We start from the raw sequence: 21,495 nt of genomic DNA, 5'->3' as shown, positions 1-21,495 counted from the left end.
ACAACTGTTTCCATGTCTTTATGCTTGCTGTAGGTTGGTTATTCAACCACCTTTTAGCTTGATCTTTTACAGCAAATGGAAACAGTAATAGTCTGTAGACATCCTGATCCACCTCTTTATCATATACTGTGTCAGCAATTTGTAAAAATTGTGCCAGAAACTCAGTAGGCTCTTCCTGTGGAAGACCGGAATACTGGTAATTTTGCTGCACTATGATAATGAGTTGAGGATTTAGTTCAAAACTGCTTGCTTTGATGGGAGGTGTACAGATGCTACTCCCATATGCAGCTGTAATGGGGTTAGCATATGACCCCAGAGTCCTTTTGGACTGATTAATCCCATTTAAGTCCATAATGGACAAAAGGGAGATGATAATGATTGCAAAGAGATAAATTTTGTTTTTTTTTTTTGAATTAACGAAAAATAAAATAAATAAGACAAAATAAAATTAAAATAAAAATTCGAAAATCAAAAAGAAAATAAGATCAAAGCAAATTGAAAACTGAATCAATGAGTTAATTAAAAAGATTTTGAAAATAGCAATTAGAAAGATATGATTGAAAAGTTTTAATGAAAAAGATTTGATTTTGAAAAGAGGAAAGAGAAAAACACAAAAAGACACCAAACTTAAAATTTTAGAAAATCAAACACACAGTTTTCGAAAATTTTTAAGGGAAAAACACAAAGAGGACACCAAACTTAGAATTTTTGTAAATCAAAAAGGGACTAAAAACATGCAAAAATCGAAAATCAAAAGAAAAACAAAAGCATGCAATTGACACCAAACTTAGAATATGAAACTAGACTCAACTAAAAGACTCTAAACCAACAAAAATAAAAAAGTCCTAATCTAAGCAACAAGACAAGCCGTCAGTTGTCCAAACTCAACAATCCCCGGCAACGGCGCCAAAAACTTGGTGCATGAAATTGCAATCACACTTTTGCAATCCCGCACAACTAACCAGCAAGTGTACTGGGTCGTCCAAGTAATACCTTGCGTGAGCAAGGGTCGATCCCACAGAGATTGTCGGCTTGAAGCAAGCTATGGTTGTCTTGTAAATCTTAGTCAGGATATCAGAAATTATCAGGATTGATTGTGAAAAGCAGAAGAACATGAAATGATTACTTGTTTTGCAGTAATAGAGAATAGGTTGAGGTTTGGAGATGCTCCATCTTCTGAATCTCTGCTTTCCTACTGTCTTCTTCTTCAAACACGCAAGTCTCCTTCCATGGCAAGCTGTATGTAGGGTTTCACCGTTGTCAATGGCTACCTCCCATCCTCTCAGTGAAAGCGATTGCATATGCTCTGTCACAGCATAGCGGAATTCATCTGTCGGTTCTCAATCAGGCCGGAGTAGAATCCAGTGATTCTTTTGCGTCTGTCACTAACGTCCCGCCTTCAGGAGTTTGAAGCTCGTCACAGTCATTCAATCATTGAATCCTACTCAGAATACCACAGACAAGGTTTAGACCTTCCGGATTCTCTTGAATGCCGCCATCAATTCTAGCTTATACCACGAAGATTCTGATTAAAGAATCCAAGAGATAACTACTTAATCTAAGGTAGAACGGAGGTGGTTGTCAGGCACGCGTTCATAGTTGAGAATGATGATGATTGTCACGGATCATCACATTCATCCGGATTAAGAACAAGTATTATCTTAGAATGGAAGCAAGCATGATTGAGTGAGAAACAGTAGTAATTGCATTAATCCATCAAGACACAGCAGAGCTCCTCACCCCCAACCATGGGGTTTAGAGAATCATGCTGTGGAAAGTACACAAAGAAGGGTGTAAAGTGTCATGAGGTCATAAGGTACTGATACAATGTCAAAAGATCCTATTAATAGTAAACTAGTATCCTAGGGTATACAGAAATGAGTAAATGACGTAAAAATCCACTTCTGGGTCCACTTGGTGTGTGCTTGGGCTGAGCAATGAAGCATTTTCGTGTAGAGACCTTTTCTGGAGTTAAACGCCAGCTTTCATGCCAGTTTGGGCGTTTAACTCCCATTCTTGTGCCAGTTCCGGCGTTTAACGCTGGAATTCCTGAGGGTGACTTTGAACGCCGGTTTGGGCCATCAAATCTTGGGCAAAGTATGGACTATCATATATTGCTGGAAATCCCAGGATGTCTACTTTCCAACGCCGTTGAGAGCGCGCCAATTGGGCTTCTGTAGCTCCAGAAAATCCGCTTCGAGTGCAGGGAGGTCAGAATCCAACAGCATCTACAGTCCTTTTTGGTCTCTGAATCAGATTTTTGCTCAGGACCCTCAATTTCAGTCAGAAAATACCTGAAATCACAGAAAAACACACAAACTCATAGTAAAGTCCAGAAAAGTGAATTTTAGCTAAAAACTAATAAAAATATACTAAAAACTAACTAGATCATACTAAAAACATACTAAAAACAATGCCAAAAAGCATACAAATTATCCGCTCATCAGCATTCAGAGCATCAATTTCAAGAACTCCTTTCTTCTGAGGCGTCCCATTATTCACGAAATTCCTCTCAGAAGTGTACATGAATTGGTTATTTGCAACTATGTCAATGAGTTCTTGAGCCTCTTCAGGCGTTTTCTTTAGGTGAATAGATCCACCTGCAGAATGGTCCAATGACATTTTCGAAAATTCAGATAGACCATAATAGAATATATCTAATATGGTCCATTCTGAAAACATGTCAGATGGACATCTTTTGGTCAGCTGCTTGTATCTTTCCCAAGCTTCATAGAGGGATTCACCATCTTTTTGTTTGAAGGTTTGAACATCCACTCTCAGCTTGCTCAGCTTTTGAGGAGGAAAGAATTTATCCAAGAAGGCAGTGACCAGCTTATCCCAGGAGTCCAGGCTATCCTTAGGTTGTGAATCCAACCATATTCTAGCTCTGTCTCTCACAACAAAAGGGAAAAGCATGAGTCTGTAGACTTCAGGATCAAATCCATTCATCTTTACAGTCTCACAGATCTGCAAGAACTCAGTTAAAAACTGATAAGGATCTTCAAATGGAAGTCCATAAAACTTGCAGTTTTGTTGCATTAAGGCAACTAGCTGAGGTTTCAGCTCAAAGTTATTGGCTCCAATGGCAGGAATGGAGATGCTTCTTCCATCGAATTTGGATGTTGGCTTTGTGAAGTCACCAAGCATTCTCTTTGCATTATTATTATTTTCGGCTGCCATCTCTTTCTCTTGTTCTAATGTTTCTGAAAGGTTACCTTTAGATTGTTGTAACTTAGCTTCTCTTAATTTTCTCTTCAGAGTCCTTTCAGGTTCTGGATCAATTTCAACAAGAGTGCCTTTATCCTTGTTCCTGCTCATATGAAAGAGAAGAAAACAAGAAAAGAAAGAGGAATCCTCTATGTCACAGTATAGAGATTCCTTTATGTTAGTAGAAGAAGAAAGGGGAGAAGAATGTAGAAGAGTGGGTTCGGATATTTAGGTGAAGAGAGGTGAAGAGAAGTGTTAGTAATTAAATAATTAAATAGAATAAGAAAAGGGATAGAGAATTTCGAAAATAATTTTGAAAAAGAGGTTAGTAATTTTCGAAAATTAGAGATAAGATAAGATTAAAATTAAAATTTAAAACAAAAGAATTTTTGAAAAAGAGATGAGATATTTTCGAAAGTTAGAGAGGGAAAAGTAGTTAGGTGGTTTTGAAAAAGATAGGAAACAAACAAAAAGTTAGTTAGTTGATTGAAAAAGATATTAAAATCAAATTTGAAAAAGATAAGAAGATAAGAAGTTAGATAAGATATTTTGAAATCAAATTCTGAAAAAGATAAAATTTTTGAAAAAGATAAGATAAAAGAAAAAAAAGATTTAATTCAAAAATTTGAAATTACTTACTTCACTAACAAGAAACTACAAGATAAGATTCTAGAACTTAAAGATTGAACCTTTCTTAACAAGAAAGTAACAAACTTCAAATTTTTTAATCAATCACATTAATTGTTAGCTAATTTTCGAAAATATGATATGAAGATAAGAAAAAGATTTTGAAAATATTTTGAAAAAGAATTTTGAAATTTTCGAGAAATAGAAAAAAAATGAAAAAGATATAATTTTTGAAAAAGATTTTGAAAAGATAAGATTTTTAAAATTAAAATTTTGACTTGACTTGTAAGAAACAACTAATTTTTAAAAAATTTTGACCAAGTCAACCCAAAATTTCAAAAATTTGGAGGGAAATAAGGAAAATATATTTTTTTTATTTTTGAATATTTTAATTATGAGAGAGAAAAACACAAACATGACCCAAAATATGAAAATTTTGGATCAAAACACATGATGCATGCAAGAACACTATGAATGTAAAGATGAACACCAAGAACACTTTGAAGATCATGATGAATATCAAGAACATATTTTTTAAAAAAAAATTTTTGATGCAAAGAAAACATGCAAGACACCAAACTTAGAAATCTTTAATGCATGGATTCTAACAAACGAAAAATGCACATGAAAAACAACAAACAACACAAAACAAGAAATCATCAAGATCAAATAAGAAGACTTGTCAAGAACAACTTGAAGATCATGAAGAACACTTTGAATGCATGTATTTTTCGAAAAATGCAAGAAAAAATTTTTAAAGCATGCAATTGACACCAAACTTAAAAATTGACTCAAGACTCAAACAAGAAATACAAAATATTTTTGGTTTTTATGATTTTGTGATTTTTTGGATTTTTATTATTTTTTTCGAAAATATTTTTGGAAAAACGAAAAAGAAAAGAAAAATTTTGAAAAAGTTTTTGAAAAGAAAATTACCTAATCTGAGCAACAAGATGAACCGTCAGTTGTCCATACTCGAACAATCCCCGGCAACGGCGCCAAAAACTTGGTGGACGAAATTGTGATCAACAATAATGGCTCTTTAGCATGTGCATAAAAACATTAACTCAGCACTTTCTTTCCACAATCTCGTTCAACTAACTAGCAAGTGTACTGGGTCATCCAAGTAATAAACCTTACGTGAGTAAGGGTCGATCCCACAGAGATTGTTGGTATGAAACAAGCTATAGTCACCTTGTAAATCTCAGTTAAGCAGATTAAATGGTTATGGGTTTCGAAAATTAATAATAAATAGAAAATAAAAAGGGATAGAAATACTTATGTAAATCAATAGTGGGAATTTCAGATAGGCGTGTGGAGATGCTAGAATCCTTTCGAATCTCTACTTTCTTATTGCTTTCACCCAATCCTTCTTACTCCTTTCCATGGCAAGCTGTATGTAGGGCATCACCGTTGTCAATGGTTACATCCCATCCTCTCAGTGAAAATGGTCCTATGCTCTGTCACAGCACGGCTAATCATCTGTCGGTTCTCAATTAGGTTGGAATAGAATCCCTTGATTCTTTTGCGTCTGTCACTAACGCCCAGCCTTCAGGAGTTTGAAGCTCATCACAGTCATTCAATACCGGAATCCTACTCGGAATACCACAGACAAGGTTAGACTTTCCGGATTCCCGGGATCCTACTCGGAATACCACAGACAAGGTTAGACTTTCCGGATCCCCATGAATTCCGCCATCTATCTAGCTTATACCACGAAGATTCTGTTGGGGAATCTAAGAAATATGCGCCCTGCCTAGAGTAGAACGAAAGTGGTTGTTAATCACGCGCGTTCATAGGTGAGAATGATGATGAGTGTCACGGATCATCACATTCATCAAAGTGTTGTGCAACGTATATCTTGGAATAAGAATAAAAGAGAATTGAATAGAAAGTAATAGTAATTGTATTGAAACTTGAGGTACAGCAGAGCTCCACACCCTTAATCTATGGTGTGCAGAAACTCCACTGTTGAAAATACATAAGTGAAAGGTTCAGGCATGGCCAAATGGCCAGCCCCCATGGTCTAAGGACTAGGCGTCCAGAGATGTCTAATACACTAGTAAAAAGTCCTATTTATAATAAACTAGCTACTAGGGTTTACATGAGTAAGTAATTGATGCATAAATCCACTTTCGGGGCCCACTTGGTGTATGTTTGGGCTGAGCTTGATCTATCCACGAGCTGAGGCTTCTCTTGGAGTTGAACTCAAAGTTATAGCGTGTTTTGGGCATTCAACTCCAGATCATGACGTGTTTTTGGCGTTTAACTCCAGACAGCAGCATGTACTTGGCGTTCAACGCCAAGTTACATCGTCAATTTCCGAATAAAGTATGGACTATTTTATATTTTTGGAAAGATCTGGATGTCTACTTTCCAACGCAGTTGAGAACGCGCCAATTGGATTTCTGTAGTTCCAGAAAATTCATTTCGAGTACAGGGAGGTCAGATTCCAACAGCATCAGCAGTCCTTTTGTCAACCTTTTTTTCAGAGTTTTGCTCAAATCCCTCAATTTCAGCCAGAAATTACCTGAAATCACAGCAAAACACACAAACTCATAGTAAAGTCCAGAAATGTGAATTTAACATAAAAACTAATGAAAACATCCCTAAAAGTAGCTTGAACTTACTAAAAACCACCTAAAAATAATGCCAAAAAGCGTATAAATTATCCGCTCATCACGGGGCCACAATCACATTTATTTATAAACCAGCCTTTCTGTTAAACTTTTCAACTTACATCTCTCTTTTAGAATCTTTCTTCACTCGCAAGTTATTATCCTCTCAATGTTCAATTCCCTCGTTATAATTAAATTTAACTTTAGGACACTGGAGAGTAAAAATAGAGGTTCAAAATTAGGTTTTAAAACATAAAATTTACTTTGCTAAAAACAGGAGTCACGCGTACACATAGGCCACACGTACGCGTCTGAGTGAAATTTGCCCATCTCGCGTATGCATTTCCTTGTCCGCATACACATCAATGCCAGACAGAAATGCCCATCCGCGTATGGAAGGGTTTGCATACGTGATGCGTGAGCTTCTTATCTATCTTTTTCTAGTGAATTTGCATATAATTTGTTGAGTTTAATTAAGAATTAATTATATTTTAGCCACTATGGATGCTATTTTGAGTTTTGTGTAATTTTATTTATTTTAGGTAGCATTCGGAGGGGTTTGATGAAGTTTCTGCAAAGAAAAAGAAGAAACCAAAGAAATGACCAGCGAAGACCGACGCAGACGCATAACTCACGCGACCGCGCGAAATGGAGAAATCACAATGACGCGATCACGTGCCTGACGCGAACGCGTGGACTGGAATCTGCACCAATGAGGCGAGCGCGTGGACGATGCGGACGTGTCATATGCGCGATCTGCAATAATACAGAAAACGCTGGTTACGAATTTTAGGCTGTTTTGATCCAGTTTCCAGCCCAGAAAACACAGATTAGAAGTTGCAGAATGGACAAAGCTAGTGGTCCCCACCCATCAGCTGAAGACTTGTTAATTAATTCGAATTTAAATTCAAATTTTATCTTTGAGAAAAAGATTATTATTTTTAGTTTTAGACAATTAGATTTTAAATTTATTTAAGATTAGTAATATAAAAGGTACTGGGTACATTTAGACGAGGACACAATTTTTTTACCTGAATCCTTATTTTCCTTCTCAATCATGAGCAACTAAACCTCCATTATTAAGGTTAGGATCTCTGTCTATTTGTATGGATTTATTCATTTGATCTTTCTAATTTAATCCATGTTTTGATTTATATTTCAATAAATTGTTTTCGCTCTTTATTTTATGAATATGGGTGGAACGGAAGTATGACCCATGTTCTAATTGAGTTCTTGTAAAACTTGGAAAAGCTCTTTACTTGAACAATAGCTTGAAAGCATATTATACTGAATTTTTAATTGTTTGTATTTAATGGGATACGTGACATATAATCCCTTTATTTGTGGATAATTAGGATTCTTTTGGCATATAAACTAGAAATTGATCATCACCCTCTAATTGGAATTAATTGACCAAGGAATTAGCAATTAATGAATTTTAGAGGAGACTAGGAAGGTCTAAGGAATTAGGGTCTAGTCACATATAGTTTGCCATGAAATCAAATCTTGCATGATTAAATTAATTAGTAATAAAAGTTAATTCGGAAAATAGATAACTCTGAAACCTTAACTGCTTTCTCAATACTTTATTCTCAACTTATTTATCTGCCTGTCTTTAATAGTCCAAATTTGCTGTTTAATGCTCTTTGAATATCTCAAAACCATTTTCTGCTTGCCTAACTAATCCTATCAAACACTATTGTTGCTTGATCCATTAATCCTCGTAGGATCGACCCTTACTCACGTAAGGTATTACTTGGTACGACCCGGTGCACTTGCCGGTTAGTAGTGTGGGTTGTGAAAATTCGCACCAGTACGCATGCATTGCAGATCAGTAAAAATGGTGAAGTCTGCAGAATTTCAGCTTTACATACCAAATTACCGACTCACATAACTTTCTCGTTTTAAAATATTTTTCATCCGTTCTTCAAACGGCATAAACTTCACGGACCTAATTTTCATATGAAACAAGTTTGACACAATTTAGAAGTCCAAAAGTTTAGTTATGACTTGCCGAAGTTCGGCGAAAAATCAATTTACACAAAAATGCTCTAACCTCTATTTTCATCAACTCATGATTCAAAACCAACTCTCTATGCTCATTAATCAACACCAAGACATACCATATCATGGCTCCAAAATCTATCACACCCTTACCTCAACCTTCTCAATCAAGTCAAACTTTCACATCCCAATCAACATACACTTAACTCATTATATATATATATATATATATATATATATATATATATATATATATATATATATATATATATATATATATATATATATATATATATATAAAAGATCACACTTCAACTTCAACAATCAACCTTCACAATTCAATTCACTTTCTTCTCTCAATAACTCAACATCAAACATTCAACAATACACATATTTATCCTCATATCATAACTAATCACTCAAATACCAATTTTTTCCTTCAAAGTAAAATAATTCATCATCATACATGAATTCTCAACTCATCAACATTCATATTCACAATTATCCATAATAAATCATCACAATTTATCAATTTTCATCAAGGCCACTATTATTAGCGAAAACATACATTCCACCCTATCCTATGGTTATCTAGCCTATGTTTTCACGAGACATTACATATTAAATACGGAAAACAAAAACCATATCTTGGCCGATTTCTCGTAAAACCCAGAACGTCACAATTTGTCACCGTTCCACGACATCCAAGTTCTCAAAGTCTTACCAAACGGGTCTTCGACTCCCCAGAGTTCAATACCAAGTCTCCAATACCACCAATTTGCTTCAAAAGTACACAATCCAAACTAATTTCACAAGATAACACTAAAATTACCATAGGGTTCAGTAATTAGATGACTTGAAAAGGATTAAATGTTCTTCACCTTACCAATGAAAACTAAGGATAAAACCCAGCAAATCTACAAAGCTAATTTGCTCCTAAACATCAAAATTCAACAAATTCTCAACACCTAATCCCAACAAATTTCGAAATTGAGATGAGAATATTTGGGTGAGAAAAATCAAGTTTCTTACAAGTAGTTGAGTGGATTTTACAGAGAATTTCGAGAAGAACACGTGGCCACTGACGGTTCATCAATCGGAGCTCCGGATCAAAAATTACGGAGATTGAAAATTGAAGTGAATTGTAACTTTTACTTCTCTTCTCCCCACCGTTTCCTCTCTCTCTCTCTCTCTCTCTCTCTCTCTCTCTCTCTCTCTCTCTCTCTCTCTCTCTCTCTCTACTTGCATCGTGTTTTCCTTTCTTTTGGGGAAGAAAGGCTGAGCCTTGGATTATATACTTGGGCCTTGGCCCGAATATGGGTTTGGTCTGACTGGTTTGGTACGTTCGGCCCAATCTTGGGCCAAATTCTTTAAAATTAGTGTCAAAATTTTTATTTTAATTTTCTCTACTCCATTAAACTATAAAATTTTATTTTTTAATTTCTTGATTAATAATTATTTTATTGGCTAATTATTTACTAATTTCACGGGTTTTACAATGTCTCCCATACAAATTGGAAAAAAAAGAAATAAGTAGATGACAACATGACCACAAACCATAAATATCATATGTAATATGATTTAAAATGGGAAACAACTCACCTGTTAAGGCTAAAATCTACCCAACAGTAGTCTCATCTAAATAACTATTGGCTCTTTCTTGTCTGAAATAAGCAGAGATCTCGCGCACTTACAATTTCGTTATTAGTTCCATAGTGACATATAGTTACAATGAGACATTTATATAGATATCATCAACGTAAAACAGCCAATCATACTTGGATGCCAATGAAAAAATAAATGTGTTGAAGCCATATGGCCTCAATAGGAGGAACCGCCAGAATATCAGTAACTGTACTATAGACCAAGTTAACCACAATTTTGTTGGCCACCTAACACATACATCTGTACAACCACAACAAAAATGACAACCGTTAAAGATGAACCTGATTCATATTCTTGTCACCAAATAGTTGAATGAATAGCAACATTATAATATAGACTAGATCGAGTGTATCTACAAATTGTGTCCTCACTTGCATCTGTTGGGAGCACTTTGAAAATGTCATGAAACTACGTGAAAGTCACTGTCATCTACTTGATACATCTCGATGATGAAAGCTTACTCAATAGCTCTTCGAACCATTCCCATATTGGCTTTCCATCCGAAGTGAACTGCGGAAAATATGCGAGGTATCCGCTGATCGCCTCACCATCAATAGCCCAAGCTAACTGGTAGGCTACATCCTGTAGCATGATGGTGCACTTTTCAAATAATATATGAAAGGTGTATGTTTCTAGATGCCACCTCTTAACAAATGTGCTGACGAAAGGCTTATCTAGCTTAAACCAATAGTTGTTTAGCCTAACGAGGAGGTATAAGCTGACGACCTCCAAATATGGAATGAATCAGCCGTGTAGAGGTATATTATGTTGCCTCCTAACGCTAATAATACGAATTGACTGTAATATAGAAGAAGAAATTGCTACTTTTAAAAATTATTTGGTAAACACATAATTAGAGTAATTAAAAATACAAACCGAAAAACATACTATAATGGTATAAAAAATAAAAAGTTAATGAAAATTCTAAGAATAATAATTAATAATAAATTTTGATTTTTATAAATTAAAATAAGTTAATGGCATTCCAATCTTATTCAAAGTATCCAAACACATGATAAAAAAAACTCACTAATTATCCTAAACTTTATTCACATATTCTTATTTAACTCTAATCACCCTTATTACTATCTACTGTCTACTTCAAATGTTATGAATCAATACTAATTAATAAATAATAATACTAGAGTTTTTAATCTACAATAACACAACCATCGACATTATCACTATTTTTTTAAATGGACTTCTATCAATAAATTAATAAAATCTAATAAAATTTGACGGTATAAACCTCGCCAGTAATAAGTTATTGTCGAAATTTTTTGTCCGATAGTAATTACCATTGAATTCTGCGACAAATTACCTGGCCAAAAAATCATTTGGTTACCAGAGATTTTTTTCGATAGTAGCATTGGCGCCACAATATCATGTTTTTTGCACTATTACTGTCGGATTATGTCCTCCATAAATCCGATGGTAATGTTATTTTTTTAAAAAAAATATATTGAGATGCAATTTTTTTTAATTTATTTCTTTTTAATTTTAATTTTTTATTTAAATTTATTTTCCACACAATTAGTGGTTAAATTATAAATAATAAAATCCAATTATATAATGTTAAACATCAAATGTTCAAATAAATTAAAAGTAAAATAAATCAAATACAATGAAACAGTAAAAAACAAAGCTCCAATCACTAAGGATCTCGGTAGTCATCGTGTCGTCATTCCCCTGGCCCTAATGAGATGACGAAAAAAGGCGGTGATGTCTGTGTCTCACTAGCAGCATAAATTAAAACTTCAGAAGAAAATAACCATAATATATAGTTATTTTTTTTAAATAATTTTGACAGTATTTTATCTATAATTGGAATGCACCACAAACTCTATCCATCAACAGTTAACTTAAACAGCACCAATTGTCAACTAAAACTAGAATCAATAATCAAGAACCACTAATCACGAATTATCAAACTCTTTTAGCATATAAAAGACTTAAAGTAGTACTTACGTTGTTTCACTATCAGGCCAAATCATCATCCATACAATTGGAGGTGGTGGAGGGGCATCAGCTTGCTGGCTTCCATGAGAGGATTCTAGCATAACGGTGCCTGTCGCTGGAGGTGGCGTTGCCGAGATAGTGGGCTACTAAGTGGATGGAGGCGTCGTCATTGCTATAGACGCAAGGACGTAGTTGGGGTTAGGGATCATAATGAATGGTTGTGCCGATGCACCCGCAACCTCAAACGTCACCGACATAGTCGGAGTAGAGGGAGAGGATCCAGAATTTCTAGGGGTATGATGGGAGAATTTATGTCGGTCTAGAATTACTCAATGAAAAGAATCTCTTCGTTGCAAGCATAGTCTAGACCAACAATGGATTCTCCATCAAAGTTTAGTTTTAGTTGTCACAAGTTCAACCCAATTCAAATTAAATTAACCGGGAGTAGAATCCCATGTCGTTCTCTTTAAGAATTACAATCAAACGCTCAATTATTGGTTATGAGATTAAGGGGGTTGATGATAAAAAGGCAAGAATTTAAATGACAAGAAAGTAAATCAAACAACTAAAGATAGCAAACACTAAAGAGGCAATTATGGCAGGGATTGAGAATCAAGGTCTTTATCCTAGTCATTAATTATAACACAATAATTACCAAGAGTTAATCCTATTACGTTATCCCCATATTGAGAGAAAGTCAAATAGGTCTAGTTATTCCTAATCCATAAGTAGTATCAATGGAAACAAGATTAACTAACAACTCTAGATAACCAACATAGGTTGGATATTAATGACTCAAGATTACCAAGCTTCTCTTTCCAAGCCAAGAATGCTAAAAATCTACTCTAAAACTAATTCAAGCATTTTATCAAACACCTAGAGTGCATAAACATAAAGTATCATAAATTTCAAGAATTAGTAAAATATATAATTACCAAATATAAGAAATTAATAACAACTCAATTAAGTATCAAGAAAATATAAAATATAAAATTATATTAAAGAAAATTGAAATTAACTAAAGGGTTCATAAACTAAAAATGGCAAAAATGAGAAATTAACAAAAGAAACTAAGAGAATTAAGGCAATAGAGCATGGAAATATAAATGATACTATACTAAAACAAGAATTAAAGAGTGAAATTAATGAGAAATTAAACTAACAACCCTAAATTCTAAACTACCTTAATTGCTCCCCCTTTATTCCTTCTTGAGTTTGACTTGAAATACTTCAAAAAAATGGGTTGGATTGGGCCCAAAATAATTCAGAAATCGCTAGTCACATGTTTCTTTAATGAACCACATTTTTGGTGTCTCGCATACGCAACTTTTGGACTGCGTACGCGAGTATGTGCACTCACGTCCATTATAGACAATTGCATATGATTTTGAAGCCTCGAATGTTAGCTTTCTAATTCCACTAGAACTGCCTTATTTGGATCTCTGTAGCTCAAGTTATGATCAATTTAGTATTAAGAGGTAAGGGTTAAGAGCTCCACACATCCTTCACTTCTTCATGAATTCTCCACTTTTGCTTGCTTTTTCTTCATCCTTCCAAGCCATCTTTGCCTTCTAAAACTTCAATCACTTAAACAAACACATCAAGGCATCGAATGGAATAAAGATGGATTAAACTTGACAATTTAAAGGCATAAAAAGCATGTTTTTCACAATCAAGCACAATTAGGAGAAATTCACAAAAGCGTGCCTTTTCATGAATAAGTGCGAGATAAGTTGATAAAATCCACTCATTTTAATACAAGATAAACCATAAAATTGTGGTTTATCAGGGTACCGGCAGAAACCCTCTCTCTACTACGACCACGACCATTAGGCTGATCCACAACACATCTACCTGTCGTCATGTCTGCAAGGAGCTTACCAATTAAAAATGTGCTAAACTCACAACATCATTCAAAATACTTAATCAAAATAAACTACGTTAAACTTAATTAAGAAAATATATTATCCGTTGAAATCAAATAAAACAAAAAAGGTAAGTGCACATTTTAACTTCACAAACATTTAGTAATATGCTTATTCAAATATAATAAGTTGAACTATGTGAAATATATGCATTCAAACTTGAGCATCACCAATTTACTAAATTCAATTACAATTCAAAACCAACAACACAACAACAATAATATCACATCATTACAGCATTAGAACTCACAAAATTCTAATAACCTAATCTAATCCCATCTTAACCACGTAAATTCACTAAACAGAAAAATTATTTCTAAATAAATCATAATACTAATTAACAACTAAAAACTAAATTAATCCTAAATTTAACAAAAATAAAACAACAATTTATTTACCGAAGAATGCAAATATAGAGGTGGATAGGAGAATGTTGGTTGGTCGACGCTGTTGGTGGCGGCTGGAAGAAGTGGTGGGCGGTGAGAGGGAGATGGGTTGCCAGAGAGGATACGGCGACAGGACTGACAGAGGACAGGAGGGAGAGGGTTAGAGAGAGAATGGAAGAAGAAAAGGGAGAGAGAGACGGATTGAGGAGGCGGCGACAGGGCTAACGGCGGGGCTGACAAAGCAGCGGGGAAGGGAAGGCTTACAGAGAGAGTGGGAGAAAGAAGAGTAGAGAAAGAGAGAGACATATTCGAAATGAAGGGGGAGAGAATTTGCGCTTCAAATTTCGGGTAAGATTATCATTGAATTTACCGTCAGATAAATCTGACGGTAATTCATTGTGGGTCATTAAAACGCAGCATTTCACTAAATGAGTTTACCGACATATTTTTTCGATAGCAAATCCGATCCTACATTTACGCGCCTATTTTTTGTTTTTCCTTCAATTATCATCGACGAAGTTACCGTCGGAAATGTAAATCCGACAATAATAATTTAACCTGACGAATTCAACGTCTTTACTTCCGGTAAATCTACCATTACTCTGTGACGCTAAATCCAACGGTAAATCCGACGATACTCAATGTTTTTCTTGTAGTGAAATCTAACAGAAAATTTTCTAAATCAAGTAAAAGTTTCTACACTAACCTCCTCATTGATGTTTCCAGTAACATAGACGATGCCTTCTAGTCGATAGAGATGATTTGCTTCGTGCATGACCCCACCTTTACGTGATACTTGCGTCGTTTTCTCTAGAAACTCTCTAGTAAGAATTTGGAAAAGGATGAAAACGAGTAATCCATGGTTAAGTCAAACAAATTTATATAGCTATTTCAACATAAACTGTGGCTGCCAGCAACAATTTCTCTTTTGCTAAATCTTCATAAATCGTTGGAGTGTTGAACGATTTAGATTTTATTTCTTTTGGCATAAAAACTATTTCAGGATTCCACGGTTTATATTTTTTTTCTCTTTGCATGAAAACTGCTTTATGGTCCTATGGTTGTGTATTATATTATAATTCGCTAGAATTTTGAACAAATTATATAGAAATAAATCAGAATCAAAATGTAATCTTTTATCAAAAGTTGTGAACAAGTAATTTATTTATTTATATTATCTGATACCATTTAATTTATTTATATATTTTGTCTTATTTTTATTTATGGTTGATTTTGTAACTTTGAGATCTTATGCTGTATTTAGCTATGAGAACAAAATAAGACAAGACACTAAAAATAAGATACAAAAGATAGAAACACAAAAATTAGTATTTTGTATTTTGTTTGTCGATAAACTAAATATAAAAAAAACAAATTATAAAAATTTATTTTATTTTTTTTCATGCAAAAAATTTATGAAGAAATATAAAAATAAAAAATATAATTATAAATAATAATAATAATAATAATAATAATAATAATAATAATAATAATAATAAAATAAAAAAAATAAATTATATCTCGTTAATATTTTTATATCTTTTAAAATAAATATAAAATATATTAATTTAATATCTCTAAATACAATATTTTTATTTATATCTTATTTTTTAAAGATAATTTTTTCTCGTACCGTAAATAAATACAATCTTATTTTACATGTTTTGGACACGATACTTGACTCAGAGAGAGGAGGGATGGGAGGGGAGGGGGAGACACTCATCTTGTCCTTGTAATAATGCTATATATAGTTCTTAACACAATACGAATAATGTTTCCTTGGAAAAACGAATTAAACAAATAAAGTATGGAGATTATTATTTTTGATCTGTGTCTGTGTTCCCATTTAATTTCCCCAATTGTTTTAGCTTCTTACAGTATGGTACGTTATATTATTATATGAATTCAGTATTTCATCTTCACGAGACAAATTATAGAAATGAGGAATGTTAAGGTCAGTAAATTTTGTGATTTGTAATCATTAATTAGTCATTATTAGTATTTTTAATAATGTGAAATTTTATCTGATAGTATGAGATTATTTACTTTTCTTTTGATGGTTAAGTGCTGACCAAATTTTAATAAAAGTACTGGTTCCTAAATTTTCTTTATAAGAATATTGCTGGTTTGTTAGAGTTTATAAGATTACACCAATTCTCAGTATAACATAATGCATTCATCATGGGGTACTTGAAACTTAAAAAGAACTAAAAAGGTACAGCCACAATTAATTTAAGGCGTGGCTTTTGCAAGTGGCTGGTGATGCATCATCATTTGTAGATACACGTACTAGAATATTATATATAGTACATGCTGATGTACATACATAAAGATGTAAAATATGATGACATGATGTTGGATCTGGTGACAACTACTACCATAGGAAATCGGTGAGTTGAGAAGTAGTTTCGGATGCTTGGAGGTCGTTGGAGGGAGAATGAACATGTCTTCCTTCATACGTTGTTATAACCATCCTTGGATCCTCTGCTAAGCGCTCCACTCGTTTCTTTACTCTACACTTTTCTTCTGTGCAATGGTAGTAGCTTCTATATATATTCATCAAGATGTAAAGAACACATTTAAATCACGAGGCCGGATAACAGATTTAATTATGGTAAGTGTACACAACAAATTAGTCACTAAATTAATTAATTATAAAAATATATATTAAAATAAAAAATATATATTAAAAATAAATTAAACAAACATATGTATTTATATATAAATATATAATAACTAAATTAATGATATATTGATTTTTAGTGTGTATATATGATTTTTGTATTTTATATTAGAAAAATAACATTTTTATATTTTTGTATACTTTTTATAGTAAAAAAGTAATTTTTATCTTTTTCATGACTTTTAATATAAAAAATTACAAAAGAAGTACATATATATGAGAAATATTATATGAACTATTTTAATTTCGTGGATACCTATCTTGTATATTTTTCATATTAAAAGTAAATGATAAAAAGTGAAAAAAAATATTTATATCATAAAAATTAAATTACAAAAATTGTTTCTCTATATAAATGTGATGAATATAACATATATACATCATGAATCACATACACGTGGTGAGTTAAACACACACATATGATGAACAGTAGCAAAAAGTATATCTCAATTCTCGACGAGCAAACTTTTGTGTTAATCGAGACTAAACTTTTCCTATTATGATTGGAGATTTCATCACCAAAGCATCGGCTTAAAGTATGAATTCTCTTCCGTATTGTTATCTAAAATTTAAAAGTGTGTGTATAGGAGTATACCAAGCACACTTTAATACGTAAATATTGTTTATTTTTTTTCCCCTATCTTGGTATTTCTCTGTAGAATTTAGTTAACCCTTGCTTCTCAGGTGGAAACTCAACTCAAGTGCAGTCGACTTCACCTGAAGTTGATAGTTGAGAACCATTAGATAAAAAATGAGTCAAATCAGTCAAATTATCTAACAGTTGTCAGTTATCAACTTCACGTGAAGTCGACTGCATCTGAGTTTTCACCTGCTTCTCAAGACAATTGAGAAATTTATAATTAGGTTACTTGAGTAACTAATCTTTTATTCTTAGATACAAATTAGAGTTAACCCTTGCTTCTCTCATACACCGCTAGTTTAGTAATGCATTCATGTTGTTATATTTTCTTAGCTGGATCGTTTGAAAACATTATTGTTAATTTAATTAGCTGTATGGAACTATAGTCTATACATAATTCAGCAGGAAATGATAACGTCGGTAGCTATTTTGATAAAAATTAAAGGACAGAAGAAAGGGGTTCCCTACATACTCATCGATCTGCACGAAATCCTAGGTTTGTAGATTTTGGGGGAAAAGTCTTAAGAAGAGGAGTGAAGATGCAAAGCTATCATCATCTCGTCGTTGAATCTAATAAAAGACTTTTAATAATTAAAATAAGTGTGGAAATTGGAAAGGGTGCGGTATACCTGGGGTGTTGTGTGTTCTTGACGACTTTCTGGCCGTACTTTCTCCATTTGTAACCGTCGTCGAGAACATCGACATCACTCATGGTCTTGAAGCAAAACCTAGGCTCCCTCACCTTCCTTCTCACTTTCGTCTTCTTCATTTTCATCTTCATCGCTGCAATCCCTAACCCTACATGGCTATGAACATCTCCTCCTCTTTTGTTACCCACCCTCATCATCATCACACAATCTTCTGCTGTTACCTGACCCCATGCCCTAACGAATTCAACTCTAATTAGATCTTACTACAAAATTGTGCATGCATGCAGGAGATTGGAGAGAGAGTATGAAATGTTTGAGAATTGTCATACCATGAATTATTTGCAGTGGATCTGTTGAGTGAAAGGAGTTGGTGTGCTGCTCCCAAACAAGAAGAAGTGACGAGATCTGGTGGTGGAGAAGCTATGGCACCCAGGAAAGCTTTATTATTGTTATTATTATTCAAAGATTCAAGGCATCCGAATTGGAGAGGAGGAGGGATCTCATCAATCATCACCTGCTCTTCAAACATGGCTACAGATGATGATCTTCTCACTACTCCTTACACCACCACACCTTCAATATGGAAAACTATTTCTCACTACTCCTTATAACCTTAGCTTCCTCAACCAACTTTCCCTTATCGTTTCTAGGACCTCTCTTTCTTACTTTCCACAACCATATCTTCCTTATTTCTCTCTTTCTTTAATTTACATTTTCCCTTGTCAAATAAACATCATGCCTGTAGCCAATTATTTGAGAGTTAGAATTTTACAACACAAGTACTTTCAAATTTTGCAACTTAACGTTACAAATATATATTTTTTCTTCTAACTCGCAAATAAATCCTTAAAAAAAAAAAAAGAAATTGTGAAGTACTAACACTTAGGAAATGTAAGCAAAATACATGAGCTTAATTTTAAAATATTGAAACAACAATACTATATAACAAACAAATATTTATCATTTTATTTCACTATTTAGTCAGTTACAATTTGTATCTATATTTATAGAAATTTATACACATAATATATAATTTATATCTATATTTATCAAAATTTATGTACATAAATCAATATAGTTTATATTTATATTTATCAAAATTTTTATATATATATAAATCAATAAATTATATTTGTTAACGATAATTTAATATTTATATTTGTTAATTACTAGCTAAAATTACTAAAGATTGTCCATTTCTAAGTTTTTTTTTTTATTGAAAAGCTAAAATATGTAACTTACTTAATAAATTTATTTATTTAAATGATCATTTAAGAAATAAATATAATATACACTTTTTTTACTATGATAAAAACATAGAAAAGGCAAAGACACATATATAAAAACATCCCTAGCAGTTTTATGCAAATACGTACTAACGGATACGATTTGTCCTAAATTCTATGTCCTATGTGGTTAGTGCGTGGAAATTTAAAATGTGGAATTATATTGTGGTATGCAAAGTCAACATACAACACAAATGACTAAATAAATATAGGGTGGATAATGGATTTAAATTACCTGTCTCGCTGATTATTTTCATTTACGTCTTATAGAAAATTAAATACTTGTTAAAACAAATTTATAAAATTAAAATTAATAATAAATAAAAATTTTAATAGATAAATATCTAATTTTAATTGGTGAAATATGAATGAAAATATATAGTAATAAAACACACAGTAGCTAGGTAATCTCTTAAAGTAAGGGTTGATACGTTGCCCTAAATTAATAGATGCATAAAATTAACTTCTTCCATGCATAGCAGCCCGGTGCACTGTAGATATCAATAATTATAATTTGGCAAAGAGAGGAAAAGCAAAACCTGTTGAGTGCACAATAATAGAATGAGACACATTATCAAACATAAGTGTTAAAATTATATCATTCGCCATTTCACCATAAAAGTCTCTCAAAAGAAAAGAAAAAAAAATAAAGTAAAAGAGAGCGGATGATCCATATATCTTTCACTTTTTATGGTTCCTTTTATGTGAAATTGATCACTTTTGGGGCACCATATATTTAAAATAAAATCCAAGACAATGATGGTGGATCTTGGGTGCATATCTATCATACCCTCTCTCACCGGCGGTGAAGTGAAGATATCATTATGATGGCCCAAAGGGGACCCTATTTGACTTTTTTTACAGAGAAAAAGCTTATTGCCTTTTATCATATACTTTGCTATTTTAAACTTTCTATAAACTTGAACTAACCCACATCCACCAACTTTTTTTTCTCAAATTCCTTGCAAACCAACCTTTGAATTGAAAATTTAGTTAACAAGAGATGTTAGAGTTATTAAATTAAAATAATATATGAAAATTTAAAATTTAAAATTTTAATATATTTATTAGTTAAATCTTTGAATTAATACTATACTCACATCTCTTTGAATTAATTTATTGTATGTAACAATCATGATGAACTTCATATTTTGTATGCCTAAAAAAATATGTGTGGACCAATGTGGCCATTGACAAAATGAAAGCATCTATAGTAGTTTCTTCCTACCCGTTTGAAAAATTTATCCATAATTCAATAATTATGCGTTCGCAGTACTTTGACTAGTTGCTTAATTAAGCTTTTTTAGTAATATTTAAACAATATAAAATTAAGACAACACTTATTTATATTTTGTAACACAGAAGTTTCAGTAAAGAAATACATAAACTTTAATTGACTAACACATAAATTTTTTGAATTGTATAGATTTGTTTAGTTGAATAAAATAAAAATACAAAAATTTTAATTGAATAACAAAAAAGTTTAATTTAAATGAATTTTTGTATTTATCGTTACAAAGTTTTAGCACTTATGGCAAATATTTTTGTACTTAGTTCCTATGTTTCTCTTAAAAAAAATAGTGTCTACCTTAGCTTAAAATAATTTTCCGTAGTTATCATTACAAAGATTTTTATGTTTGTTGTCAATTAATTTTTGCATTTGCTTTCTATCTTTCTCTTAAAAAAATGTGTTATCTTGAAAAAATGTAGTTGTTTATCTTTATAATTATTTTTTGTTTATCATTTAAAAAACTTATAGTTTTTGCTTTTTATATCTATTATATATTTTTAATTTTACAACCAAAACGTGCTACATGTCATTTTCTCATTGCAATTGAAATCAAA

At 32.6% G+C, this 21,495-nt stretch overlaps 1 protein-coding gene across 1 annotated transcript; it reads right to left on the bottom strand.

The window, feature by feature from the left end:
* Positions 1-16,545: 16,545 nt before the first annotated feature.
* On the bottom strand, positions 16,546-19,276 carry LOC112715849 (probable WRKY transcription factor 13). The gene is made up of 3 exons (XM_025767668.3): positions 18,694-19,276; positions 18,344-18,598; positions 16,546-16,937 (listed from the first exon to the last, which is right to left on the bottom strand). The coding sequence occupies exons 1-3, from the start codon at positions 18,891-18,893 to the stop codon at positions 16,766-16,768; spliced, it is 627 nt and encodes a 208-aa protein (XP_025623453.1). The 5' UTR covers positions 18,894-19,276; the 3' UTR covers positions 16,546-16,765.
* Positions 19,277-21,495: the final 2,219 nt, after the last annotated feature.

Source organism: Arachis hypogaea, chromosome 10 (genome assembly GCF_003086295.3).
Source record: "Arachis hypogaea cultivar Tifrunner chromosome 10, arahy.Tifrunner.gnm2.J5K5, whole genome shotgun sequence".
NCBI lineage: Eukaryota > Viridiplantae > Streptophyta > Magnoliopsida > Fabales > Fabaceae > Arachis > Arachis hypogaea.
Note: the sequence above shows the minus strand (reverse complement) of the source record. Positions and strands in the feature narration are given on the sequence as shown.